At 62.5% G+C, this 13,503-nt stretch overlaps 1 protein-coding gene across 1 annotated transcript in view; it reads left to right on the forward strand.

Annotated features, from left to right (window-relative positions):
* ABCA2 (ATP binding cassette subfamily A member 2) overlaps positions 1-13,503 on the forward strand; it is a 37,640-nt gene that overhangs the window by 2,124 nt on the left and 22,013 nt on the right. The window contains exons 2-9 of the mRNA XM_026860702.1: positions 8,232-8,376; positions 9,297-9,299; positions 10,817-10,928; positions 11,375-11,541; positions 11,730-11,857; positions 12,093-12,197; positions 12,689-12,874; positions 12,988-13,206. Coding sequence (XP_026716503.1) covers positions 8,232-8,376; positions 9,297-9,299; positions 10,817-10,928; positions 11,375-11,541; positions 11,730-11,857; positions 12,093-12,197; positions 12,689-12,874; positions 12,988-13,206 — 1,065 coding nt within the window. The remainder of the gene's footprint in view (positions 1-8,231; positions 8,377-9,296; positions 9,300-10,816; positions 10,929-11,374; positions 11,542-11,729; positions 11,858-12,092; positions 12,198-12,688; positions 12,875-12,987; positions 13,207-13,503) is intronic.

Below are 13,503 nucleotides of genomic sequence, written 5' to 3' on the forward strand. Positions count from 1 at the left end.
GTGTCCGCTGGCATGGGGCTGCGGGGCGCACGAAGCGCCGGTGCCGTCGGGGTACGAACCCCCGGAGCGGCCGCGCAGTGCCCCGGCTGCCGGCACGTCTGTCTCCAGCCCCGGCGTGGGCCCAGCCCGGCGGCTCCCTCGTGGGGCAGCAACAGTTGGGTCGCTCCTGCCCCACTCCATCCCGTATCCGTGGGAGCCGTCCGGGCCCCGTGGCAGCAGGAGGGGCCGGGGTCCGTTTCCCACCCAGCCCTCTGCCCTGTGCAGCATCTCTCGCCCCGGACCCGCCTGCTCTTCTGACCCAAACGCCCCGGGCACTTGCCAGACCGGTTCCTGGTCCCCGGGGCTGCCCCTGCAGGGCGGGAGAGCTTTCACTAAGCCCTCGGTATCCGCAGGCTAGAAATAGGTTTCCAAATCATATGTGGGTCAGAGCTGCCTCCTCCGTGGGCTGGAGAGGAGCCGCTCCTGGCTTTCTAGGCGTGAGGCTGAGGAGCAGGGGGCTCCCGGGTGGCTGGTCCCCTCCCAGGGTGACAGAGGGGGCAGGGAGGCACTTTCCCTGCTGCCGTCGTGAATCCAAGCGTAACCCTGCCCCGGCCTGTCCAGCCTGGCTGCTCCTGGGCCGGGCTCACCTGCCAAATCCTGCGGGGCAGGCAGGGGGGACCCCGGTCTGCAGGGACGCGGGCAGCGGTGCAGGCAGGGGGATGGGTGCGCTGGGCTGAGGGAGCCGGTTATTTTTAGAGGGTGGGGGAGGGTAACGAACTGCTGCTCCCGAGCTGGCAGTGCACTCTCCTCTTCCCCCTCCCAAATATCCTGCAGGCCTGATCTTGCCTCCTCTCCCTTGCCGGCAGCCTGTTAGCATTGGGCCTTCCTCTGTCCCGGTGGCCTCAGCACCGGAGGGGACAGGGGTGGGCAGGGGAGGGCGAGGGCAGGGCAGCGCTGAGGCCTGCGTTGCAGGCAGGTGCCTGCTGCATGGGCAGCCCCGGTGCCCCCAAAATGGGTGGGAGTATGATGCTCTTTGGCTGAGTCATCCACGCTCCTTACCCTGAGCAGAGCCACATGGCCATGGTGAGGGGCTGCCATGTGCCATGGACCCCTGCCCCTGAGGGCAAGCCGGCTGGCACAGCTATGCCTGGGCATCCTCTGGCCCTTGGCCACTGACCCAGGTGCCGTGGCTGGTGAGGTTACAGACTGGGTGTGCACACAGCTTTTGGGGTCCCATCTTTCCCTGACCCTGTGGGCAGCATTGGGGTGCAGCGCAGGAAGCTGCAGCTGTAGGAAGAGGGTAAGGAGCCTATACCTGATCACACCCTGTGCAGGGACCATCGCTGGAGTGCCCTGCTTGCTGCAGGCAGGGTGGCAGGGGAAGGGCCAGCACCTCCTGTCCCACCCAGCGATGCCGTGTGTGCATGAGGCGTGCGGAGAACCAGCTGTGTGCCTGGGTGGGAGCTTGTGGATGGATTTGGTGCAGCCTCTGGGGCAGTTGTGCCTTGAGGATGTGCGTGGCCTGTGTGTGTCACCTACTTCCTGGTGCTTCTGCTATGTGCAAGTCCCAGTTACCTCTCACCTCGTGTTCCCTGTCTGCACAGGGGACGTCATCCTGCCTGCTCCTGGGGAGCACTGCCCTCTCCCAGCAGCCGAAGAGCAGAGCTGCTGGTGCTGGCTGGACAGGGCAGAGTCAGGTCCCATGCCGGAGCCCAGCCTTGTCAGGCCTGCCCTGCTCTCTGCGGGTGGATCCCCCAGTGCAGGTCTGCCCTGGCCCAGTTCAGAGCTAGATGTTTCACCAAGCAAAACCAGCTCTGTGTCCCACTGGGCTGGTCCTGCTGTGGCAGGGACTGATCCTGCTGCAGCAGGCCGAGGCTAAGGGGAGCAGGAGGGGGGTAAGCATGAGACCCTTCTGCTGTTGGGGGTTCACTGCAGGGGGGTTGGAGTTGAGGGTTGCTGGGCTTCTCCCAGTCTCACAGAGTATGTACTTGGAGTGTGGTATGTACCTGCCCTTGCCCTGACAGTAGCTGCCTGTTCTCACAGCCCCCTGCCGCAGGGTGCAGCCCTGGGCTAGGTGCCTCACCACGCTGCGCTTCCCTCCCAGAAACACACACAGCAGCAGCCCCGGTGCTGCAGGATGAGCTGAGGAGCAGACACCTAATGTTTTGCTGAGGGTGTTGGAACTCAAGAGGGCTGGGGCTAGTCCTCTGCGCTGCTCCTGAAGGCTGGTGTCCCTGGGGGGGTCCCCATCATCCTTAGCACCAGGGGCTGTTTGGGGAGCAGTGTTGCAGCGAGGTGCAGCGGTAGTTTCGGGACAGACTTTGTCCACAGGCACTTGGTGAGTGCTCAGCAGGTCCACATGAGAGTGCAGCAGTAGTGGGTACAGGCTGTGCGACCAGGTGGCCTTCAAGAGAGGTGTGCTCCTGATCCATAGTGCCACGTGTCACCTGCTTCCGCAACCCCCTTTGTCACCAGACCCACCCACCTGCAGCCTGGCGAAGGTGTGTCTGGGCACCATCCCATGGCGCCCTGTAAGGTTTCGTGCCCTCCCATGGGAGCATCAGACTTTGCCCAGTATGGCTGAGCTGTTCTTGGGGCTGCTTTGGGGTTTGGCTGTGACTTTATTATTTCCGGGGCAGAAATTCAGGTAGGAGCCCTGAGGCGATGGGAGTCTGATCAGAACAGCATCAGTGGCCATCAGTGGAGGGAAGCCAGGGTTGTGGATGGCTGAGGACAGGCAATCCCTGGGGTGCTGATGGCAGCCCTGGGTGGTGCAGGCTGTGCCATTGTCTATGTCACCTTGGCTCTGCTGGGATGGGGGAGTAAGCTCAGTGGTGTGTGTCTTGAGGGATGAGCTCCCCAATGGCTTTTGGTAGTTGGTTTAAACCTATGTTGGATGTAGAATTAACAGGTGATCAGAAAGTTACTGCAGGCACAGCTCAAGGTGTTTGGCTACCTTCCCTGTGTCTCTCTGCCCACACGTTTGGGACAGGAAGGTGACTACAGCTGGAGCTCCTGGCTCAGAAATGCTGGTGATGGAAGTGTGCTGCCACATTTTGTTTGGCCCTGGGGAAGTGTTGACGGTTTGGGGCTCTGTCAGAGGAATGATGGGCAGGAGCTTGAGGCTCCAGGTGGTCTTTGGTGTTGCAGCGTAGCAGTGAGGCTCCAAGGTGCGTCTTAGGGTTGGGGGAAGATGCATCTGAGGGCAGGGGAGAGCCAGGCAGTGGTGTGGCTGCTTTGCCCTGTGCAGGGTTTGTGCCTTCTGCTCCTTGGCCAAGAGCTGGGAAGGTCCCACCACGCCAAGGAGTTGTCCTGTCAGGTCTGCTCCTTCCTCCCTGGTCAGTGGGAGTGGAGCTGGGGGGATCTTGATGCCTCCAAAATAAGAAAGGCTGAAATTTGGGGTATTGGGGGTCTCACCCTGCTGGCAGGGCCATGCTGCAGCAGTGCCTGTGCCGGAGCACAGTGTCCCTGGAGGACAGGGCACCCTGTGCCTGTGGAGGTGCTGCTAGGTCCTGCTGCCAGGGCTGGGTGGGGCTGGTGCCAGATCCCACATCAATTGGGTGCTGCCCCAGCTCAGGGTGCTCTTTGCCCCCGCGCTGTTTGCAGCTGGCGTGGAGGGGGGGATGTGCAGGCTTGGCAGGGTGGTGCTTGTGCAGTGGTGCCAGGCAGCGTCTCTGTGAATCCCTGCTCACACGGTGGCCATGGGAGCATGCGTTGCAGAGTGATTGGTGGCTGTGGTGGTCCAGAGGGCCATGAGCCACTGAGTCTGCAGGCCTCTGCTTTGCTCCCTGACCATGGGGAGAGTCTGTGGGGCAGCCAGTGCCTTCCTCCATGCTGCAGCTGTGGCACAGTCCCCCCTGCTTTTGGGCCGGGCACTGTGTGCCAGTGGGAGCATGGCTCAGTGCCTTGTGCCGGTGTGGGAGCGCTGCTGCATGGCCCTGGGACAGGCTGCTGCTGCTGGTCTGTCCACCTCAGCCTGGCATGCTGGTGACCAACTGGTACAGGGAGAACTGTGTTCGGCTCTCCCTAGGCTTCTGGTTCTGGCACAGTGGGACTGGGTTCAGGAGAGGTGTTGGCAAAAACACCAGTGGGGGTTTCCCCCTCCTCCAGCTTCCCTGAGGCACGTCCCCATGCTGCCATGCCAGGGCCACAGGGCAGAGTGTGAGGGGTGGGATTGTGACCATGCTGGGGGCAGGTGGCAGTGGGACAAGAGGTGACAGGCACAGCTTGCAGTGAGTGAAAGTGTGACCGGAGGCAGGGGTGATGGCAGCCCAGGCCTTGGTGGGGGAGTCAGCAGCCCCTGGGCCCAGCTTTGGCTGTCCCCATGGCTGAGGCATGGGCAGGTGACCTTGGAGAACCCTGGCAGGTGCCCAGCTGGGTGATGACCATCAGTAGGTGTCAGTGGTTGGGTCCCTGCTGGGGTGAAGGGGGCAGGACAGGCCTGGAGTGAGGGCTCAGCTTGGCCTCGTGTCTGCCCGGCTGCGGGGCCTTGCTCACCCACCAGCTCTGGCACTCATCCTTCCCAGTGACCATGGCTTCACGTGCCTGCGCTTCCCAGCTGTGGGCAAGTAAGTGGGTATTTAACAATGATTAAAGTCTGGAGCCCTCAAAAAGTTTGAGATATTTCTTCCAGCCTTAAAATGCTGTTGGAATAGTTGGGGTGTTGATTCTCCAGGAGCTGAGCCCTGTCCCCTGGGGTTTCTGCAGGCTGGCACCTGGTGCTGCTGGCTCTGTGGGCAGGTACCTGCAGGAGAGGCTGGCAGGGAGCAGGCAACAGCTTTCCTTCCTCCCCAGGGAGGAGCTCAGGCATACCCTGCCCTGTCTGCTGGTGGGTGCAGGACAGGTGGGTTTGGAGGCCGGACTTGCCCTGGGCTGTGCTCGGTGCTGCTTCACCTGCCTCAGGGCTGGTAAATCCTCTCACAGGTGCCAGCCCGTGGGGAGAGAGGCGCTTGGGCTGCAGGGGCATCACTGGGGTTGCCAGCTTGAGGGTCTGTGGGCGGGGGCTCCCAGCCCCTGCTTGTCCCTATCTCTGTGCTGGCCGAAGGTGGTGGCTGTGGGCTTCAGGGCCTATCTGGGAGCAGGCAGGAGGGATGGGGTGGACTTCTGAGTGGTGGCAATGGATGTAGAGAGCTGCCTCTGCCTGCCCCAGCGGGGAGCACCCAGCCTGGTTGTCAGGGCATGCACACTGCCATGTTCTGGCGACAGCGGCGGCGGAGTTGTCCTGCCAGTGTCCCTGACCCAGCTGCTGTGCTAGCCTGGCTGCTGTGCTAACCTGGCTTCAGCATGTCTCCTGGCTGGCCCTGGTGCTGGCTGGAGGGTGGGCCCGGTGGGAGCGCTGTGCCAGGCCAGGCTCTTTGCTCTCGCTGCGTCCCATGGTGCTTGTCAGTGCTTCTGGACGGACAGTGTGGGACCTATGTGTCCCCAGCCAGGGCTGCTGCCTTGTGCTCAGGCTGTGTAGCCCTCATCCAGCTCGTCCTCTTCACGGCCCCCCCACTCCCATCTGCCACCGTGGCAGAGGGTGGGAGCAGGCATAGAGGTGCTGGCCCAGTGCTCTGGGGAGCTGAGCGTCCCTCTGCCAGGGGCCAGCACCCTGCCGCTTCTGCCTCCCTTGCTCTAGGGGAGTCGGGCAGGATCGGGCTGTCCCCATGTTCACAGATGTGGCAGGGCTGAACATGGGTTCTGAGTGGGCACATGTGTACCCCACATCCATGGCAGTGGCAGGCAGATGCACTCAGCACTCATGCAAACCCAAACAGCACCCATGGCCTCATCCTGCTCACCTCTCTGGCAGGTCAAGGTGAACTCGTACCTGGGATTGTACACATATGTGTGTGCGGGGTGGATCCCTCTGGCAGCTGAGCTCTGCCACTTCCCAGGAGCTGCCCCCAGTTCCCCCAGCCCCTGTCACCTGGGCGCAAGGGCCCATGGGACCCGTGTCACACTCCAGGTGCTGCACACCCAGCCTCCGCAGACAGACATGTGAGAGCCCTCACCAAGGGAGGAGTGAGGAAGGGAATGGGTGAGAGGACAGGACAGGTTCCCCCTGGTGAGTGCAGGGCATGGCCAGCTACTGACAGGCACTGGCCCTTCTCTCCTTGTCCCTCTCCTCCCATCATTTCCTTCCTAGCTGCCTGAATCCTGGCCTTTCCCTGCTTTGCTTCCTCACACAATCACAAAATGTCTCCCAGTGTCCTGCACCTGCAGGCAGGAAACCCACCATCCCTGCGCTGTGCCAGTGTTGGGTGTCCCCCCAGAGGGGGCTGAGGCTCCCTTGGGACAGCATCCTTTTCCCCTTCCCATCCCTGCTGCATGCTCATGCCTCTGCTCCACTATGGGTGTGGGGTGGTCCTGCCCCTCAACCCCCCATGCCTGGGAAGCCCCTGTGGGGACAGACCTGGGGTCCAAGGGGACAAAATCCATCCCAGAGGTGCGGGCTGGTGAGCCCTGCTCTGCTGCCATGTCTGCCCATCACTGTGTCACCCCGGGAGCCGGTGGTGGGGGACAGCCTGCTCTGTCACTGGGGTACACGGCTGTACAGGAGGGGGTCAGGGACAGGGGAAATCTCTGGGGAAAGAGATGAGTAAAGGTCAATGACCCACTTTAAAAAAAATAAATAACAGCAATCAGGTCCCTCCAAGGACCCGGCAGTCCCCAAGAGAGCCTGGTACAGCCTGGCGTGGGTGTGGGGGACGGTCCCACAGGCATCTGGGCACAGAGGCCCGATTGTGTGTCTGATAAACAGGCAGTGGGGGGGTGGTGCAAGCAGTGAGCGGCAGGGCAAGAGCCACGGGGGTGGGCAGTGTGTGTTGGGGTGTCCCTTGCCAGCCTCCCAATACAGGGATGGTGACACCAGGAACTGTGCTTGGGACCAGTGATGCCAGAAAGATGGGGATCCCCCCAGCCCTGACCATGCCACTCCTGGGGTGTCCACTGGCCCCTGCAATCTCTGTGTTGTTGTGTCCTGCCCCTCAACCCCCCATGCCTGGGAAGCCCCTGTGGGGACAGACCTGGGGTCCAAGGGGACAAAATCCATCCCAGAGGTGCGGGCTGGTGAGCCCTGCTCTGCTGCCATGTCTGCCCATCACTGTGTCACCCCGGGAGCCGGTGGTGGGGGACAGCCTGCTCTGTCACTGGGGTACACGGCTTGCAGCCTGTGGGTGAGACCTGACCCTGTCAGCTGCTGCCAGCTGTGTCCCTCCAGGCAGCCCCTGTCATTTTAAAGCCCTCTCTTCCCATCCTGCTGGGGAGCCTCTATGGCACCTGGTCTCTGCAGGTGACTGGGCTGGTGCCAGTGCTGTAGTGGGCACTGTCCCAGCAGCAGAGCTGGGGCTTTCCCTGCCTGTGGTGGCAGGATGTCTCAGGGTCTGATCTGGCCCTGAAGAGAGCTGAAGTTGGCTCATGTCACCTTGTGCCTCAGTTTTCCAACCTACAGTAGTTCCCCTGCACTCATCAGCAGGGGCAGTGGGGCTGTGGCGTGGCCTGGGCACACACGGTGTGAACAGGCAGTGCCTGTGCTGGCAGCGTGCTGGGCGTGCTGCCTGCTTGTTCCTGATGGTGGCTGGAGGCGCTGCTGCCCATCCCCAGGGCCTTTGGGCACAGAGCCCAGCCTGGGCCGCCTGCAAGATTGGGCTTGGGGATTCCTGGGGATTTGCTGTGATTTACCATATGCCGCTGGTGGAAATCCCACACAGCTGTAGCCTTCTGGGAAGGTACAAGGGGGTGCCAGGACCCCTGATGCTGCCCTCCAGTTGAACCCAGAGCTGGTGCCAGGGCCTGGCCAAACCGAACCTCACCCTGACAGTGTGGGGGCCTGTCCCCTGCATCGACGTGCAGGTGGGACCCAGCAGTGGTACCGGTGGCAGGGGTGTGTCATGCTGGGCAACTACTGGCTGTGAGGGCACTGCCAAGATGAGAGCCTGTGACTCTTTGCCCGCCACAGGGGCTTGGAGTCATCTTCCCCTGGGCAGCCCCAGCTGTAGTGGCCCATCAGGGCTGGACTTAAGCCCTAGCACCCTGTTTGCCTTGCTAGAGTAGGGATCCATCCCCTTTGTGCTACCCTCTCCTGTCCCGAGGGGCCCCTGAGCAGGATGGAGCAGGCAGGGGCAAGCAGGAGATCCCCAGGAGCCGGGGGACCTGTTTGCTTCTGGCTGAGCTGTGACAGTGCCACCAGCCACCTGCAAGATGTGGGCACGGTGCTGCACTGCAATGGTTCCCCAGAGACCCTTGTCCTGCCCAACACTCCTCCTTGGTAGACAGATCCTGTCCCCAGGTGTCACGATCCCTCTGCTTTGTGTCATTCCCAGTGGGTGCTGGCCTTTGAGATCTTCATCCCTCTGGTGCTCTTCTTCATCCTTCTGGGGCTGCGGCAGAAGAAGCCAACAATCCCTGTGAAGGAAGGTGAGTACCAGAAGGGTGGTGTCCAGGGCACCTGCACTTGGGGACACCCCAAGGCTCTGGAGAGCTGCTCCAGCACCCCAGGGAAAGCCTGAGGGTGGGGATGTGACAGCTGGTGGGGACCCAGAGGGGCCTTTTGGGGGGCATATCGCTGTGCAGGGGTTGCAGGAGAGGGCTGGTGGGGCAGACACAGCGGGGTCAGAGAGCCAGGGTCAGTCACAGCCGAGGGCTTCAGCACCAAGCAGCCTGTGGCTGCCATCGGCAGGGGTGTTTTGTTGGCAGAAAGGGGAGATGGAGCTGGATGGTGCTCAGGCAGCCATGGTCCCCCAAGTGCTTGAGAAGCAGCCGGGGCAGTGCTGAGAAGGGCTCCCTCACGGTGCTGGTGGGGAAATGCATGGCGTGGAGCCCCATGCCTGGCTATGGGGGGAGCTCTGGGGCCCTCACAAGGTGTCAGAGTAATGGGACCGGAGCTGGAGGCTTATGGAGATGTTCAGCCAGAGCTGGGGCTGTGGTTGCTGGGGCCCACGGGCTGTGCTGCTGGGAGGCGGCAGTGGAGCAGAGCCACCGACTCAACAGGACTCCACATGGCACCGAGATGCCCTGTGGGACACCCACTCCAGGGGGTGCCCTTGTACAGGTGGGGCCGGGGGGCCATGCTGGGAGCCAGCAGTGGTGGTGACGCTGTAACAATGGTCCAAGCCTGTGTTTCAGCACGTGCCAGCGAGGGAGAGCCCAGCTGCAAGTGCGGGTCCGGCTGCAGGCGGTGACGGTCACTGCCCTGGTTCCTGCCCCAGCGCTGATGTGCGCTCTGTGTTGTGTGGTTTTTTTGGTTTGTTTTTTCTTTCTTTTTGCTCACGTTTTCTTTTTCTTTCCCACCATCTCCCCTGCCTGCCTGTCCTCCATGCCTCTACTGCATGCGCCAGTCTGTAAGTTGGTGGGGTGGGTGGGTGCCTCCCCCCCCTTCCCCTGCCTGTGCCAGCCATGTATTTTGGGGAGAAAGAGCCCAGTTTGGATCAACTCACTCTGGACTAATCCACACTTCTGTAACCCCATTGCCTTCCTCTGTGACTGGTGAAGATGAGCTTGGGCAGCAGAATGTGGCCCCTGCCTGCTCCTTTCCAGGAGCTGCCTAGCCAGGACCAGTCCATGGTGGTGTCCCCATCAGGTTGGCGGTGCTAGGTTCCCCAGGTGGTGGCTCTGCTGCTGGCGATGTCCCTGGGCTGCGCAGGGCTTTCCAAACCAAGTGGAGGCTTGTCTTACCCCTTCTTAACAGTTGGACTTGATGATCTTAAAGGTCTTTTCCAACCTAAATGATTCTGTGGTTCTTGCCACCCTGCTGGGCAGACCCTGCTGGGTGCTGGCACCCATGTGATGGCCTGTGGTTACCCAGTCTTGCCTGTGCCTCTCTCACACTGGTCCCCAAGGGCCTGAAGATGGCTCCCACCCCTGCACCACCACTGGATCCCTGTCTTGGTCCCTTGCAGCTGGGATGAGCCAGGATGTGGCACTACTAGGATCCTGAAAGCCAGGAAGATGCCACGCATGTGCTGGTTTTGTCACCGTAGTGTGATGTGGCCACCACTATCTGTCTCATCACCCCAGCAGGCTGCTAGCCTATCCCATGCTACACCTGTCCCATGTCCCTGCCAGAAGCCCATCTTCACCAGCCTGTGCCCATTGCAGCTGTGCTATCAGCACTGACCTGCCTTTAACCATGGGGCCACCAGCCAAGGTGGCAAGAGCAGGCTCCCTGCCTGGCACTGCCCAGTGACAACCTCTGGTCTCCTTTGGGCAGGGCCCTTCTGGGCTTGCCCTGCCCCAGGGAAGGATGTGGAAAGACCCGGGCAGGGACAATGACTCAGTGCTGGCGGAGGGGGGGGGAAGATTTGCTGTCCCCTTGCTGCTCTTCATTTCTTCCATCTTCCCCCTCACCATGTCTCCCATTTCCACCCACCTCCAGCAGCCAGACGTCGGGGCAGCCAGGCAGGGAGGAGGCCAGGGGTTCAGGGAGATGTGGGTGACTATTTTCCCTGTCGTATTCTTCCTCCTTCTTCTCTTCCTCTGGAGATCCAGCGGGGCCTCTGAGGTTACTAACAAGAGGGGTCAAGAGGCCAGGGAGGTTGGCGGCCGTCCTGGGGGAAGCAGCAGGAGTCTGCATTGTCCTGGGGTGGGAGGGACCCATCTACCAGGGGCAAGAGAGCAGGAGCCAGGGTGGCAGGAGCTGCCCACAGCCCCAGTGAGCCACCAGCCGGGAACAGCCTTGGTGGGAAAGCTGCAGACTTCTGACCTTGGCCGCCAACCTCCTGCAGGGCTCACAGGGCCCAGCGTGCGCTTCTCTGAACTGAGTGTCTGTCTCTCCGGTGGCCCCCTGCCTCCCCCCACCTCTCTTCCCTCCCTGCCCACACCTTCCTCGGCCTCTTCTGCACTCTCCCACTGGCTCCAGCTTTCTACACGGCAGCCCCACTCACCTCAGCCGGGATCCTGCCCGTCATGCAGTCCCTGTGCCCCGATGGCCAGCGTGATGAGTTCGGCTTCCTGCAGTACTCCAACTCCACGTGAGTCCTGCCCTCACCGTGTGCTTCCTTCTCCCACCCTGCCTGCTCCTGCCTGCCCCTGGGCACAGCCTGCCCTGCCCCTTCCCACACTGGTACCACCTGGCTGGGGACAAGGCACAAGCTCCGCTCCGTTGCAGAGCTCTGTGTCCCCATGGTGCAGAGGACATCTCAGCCCATTCCCCTGTGAGCTCCCAGGTGCCTGGTGCTGGGAGGAGGATGAAGGTGACCCCTGGGGACACCTCAAGGAGATACCTCAAGGCTCTGAGGCTCCCCTCTGCACCCCTGGCATGGTGGATTCAGTGTGCAGGCGAGGGCAGCTCCTGGGGCAGTGGTGCCCCGTGGCAGGCAGCACTGCTTCCCTGTGCACCCACGGGGCCCATCCCTCCCCTGAGTTCTGTGGAAGGTGTCCCTGTCCCTGAAGTTGCGGCGGTGCTGGGCTCTCACAGGGTGACACAGCTCCTAGAGCACCTCAGTGAAGCAGTGGAGCAGAGCAACCTCTTCGACCCGCAGCACCCAGGGCTGGAGGAGGAGCTGGAGTCTCTGCGCCAGCGCCTGGAGGCACTCAGCCGCAATGCGCCCAGCTCCATGGAGACCCACTTCAGTGACCGAGCAGGTAGGCTGCATCCTGCCTGCCTCACGCCTTGCCTGCCCCACCGCTGCCAGCGTGGAGATCCCCCCCGCTGGGCACCCAGTGATGTGGTGGTGTGCTGTCTGCCAGCTGTCATATGTCCCCGTGTGGGACTGTGCCACATCCCCAGTGCTGGTGGGATACTCTGACCCCTCTGCCTTGCTGCTTGCCAGGATCTGGCTTTACACTGGCATGGGCGGCCAAGGACCGAGACGAGCTGCACCGCTTCCTGATGCAGAACCTGTCCCTCCCCAACAGCACAACCGAGCTGCTCCTGGGCTCCAGCATTGACCTGCGGGAGGTGGGTGGTGACCCACGAGAGGTGGGTGACAGCCTGCAGGAGGTGGGCGACCGCACAGTGCTGCAGGGCCAGGCTTTGCAGGGCGTGTCCCAACCCCAAGAGCCTTGACCACCAGACCCACAGGGTGGGAGTCAGTGGGCAACCTGGACAGGACTTACCCTGCCCTACCACACGTGCCACCCTGTGCTGGGGCATTGCTGGGCAAACAGCAGCCTGGATCCCATCTCTGGTGCAGGTGTACCGCCTGTTTTTCGGTTCCTTTCCTTTGGTACCTGATGAGGCCCATGAGCAAGACCTGTGGGACGGGTTTGGCCCTGGTGAGAAAATGACACAGCTGGAGGTGAGGAGTGGTGCCGCATACAGGGTACATGGGGCAGAGCTTGTCCTTTGCATCCCCTTCATTTTCCACCACAGGGCGATCAGGGGGTGCCCATCCTGGCAGAGGGGGTGTGACGGGATGCTCTCAGTTGGCCAGAGCAGCAGCAGGAGTGGCTGAGTCCTGTCCCCGTGCTGCCACCAGTTCCCCCAGTGCTTTGAGGCACAGCAGTGCCTGTGCCTCTGTTTCCCACTGCAGTGGGTGATGGCACCTCCTGGATGGTGGCTGTGGAGGGAGGTGGGGAGATTGTTCCCCCCTGTGTTTGGGGTGCAGGGGACCCGTGCTCCCCCAGGGACAGTGCTCCCTCCCACCTGCACATCCCCTTTTCTTCCCGTCCTCATGGAGACCGTGGATGTGAGTGCTCTGGGGCCGTTCACATGTGCTTGGGGACACACATGGAGGGGGACCCCGGGGAGTCCTCACACCACCAGCCACCCTGGTTGGTCCTCTTGCAGAAGAGCCTCCCCAGTGGCTGGAGAAGCCTGCAGGAAGGGCTGGTCCACAGGGTGCTGCAGGACCCTGCGGCAGCCCCGCACCGGCCAGTGCTGCTCCGCCTGCTCTCCCAGGCCCTGGGCCTCGCCAGCACCACCCTGGCACCCACCACCTCTGACAACCCCCAGGCCTTTGTCACTGAGATGGAGGTGAGTGCCTCGCGGGGTGAACCAGGGCATGTGGGCAGCTGCTTTGCCAGGGTGAGCACCATGGTGGTGGCCCTGCAACCGGGGCTGCACCCCCATGGCTCCCTGCCCTGTAGGGTGTCCTCTTCACCGGGCCGGTGCTGGAGCAGCTGACTTGTGAGCAGAGCCCGGGGGGGCTGCGCCACCTCCTGCACGTGGCCCCCAGGCAGCAGCCACTGCTGCAGGCGTACCGAGCACTGGCCTGCAATGGCAGCCGGGCCGCCCGCCGGGAACGCTTCACCCAGCTGGCTGCTGAGCTCCGGGACCAGCTGGACACCCCCAAGATCATCAGCAGGGTGAGAGCGGGGCTGAGGGATGTGCCTCCTACCAGCTGTGGGTGGGCTGTGGGGCAGGGACAAGTCCTGGGCAGGGTTTCCCTACTCACCGGGGGATGTGTGGGGATGGGGGCCTCTGTTACGTGGTCCAGCCGCTCTTGATCACCCCTTTACCCTACATGGGCACCCCACGCCCAGTCCCATGTTGGAACCCCAGATGATTCCTCTTCCTGGCACCCACTTGGACACTGCCCGTTGGATGGGGCTGGGTGTCCCCAGCATCCTCTAGGCGTGTCCCTGCAGGCTGCTGTCCCCAGC

Source organism: Athene cunicularia (genome assembly GCF_003259725.1).
Source record: "Athene cunicularia isolate RWA chromosome 17 unlocalized genomic scaffold, athCun1 chr17_part1, whole genome shotgun sequence".
NCBI lineage: Eukaryota > Metazoa > Chordata > Aves > Strigiformes > Strigidae > Athene > Athene cunicularia.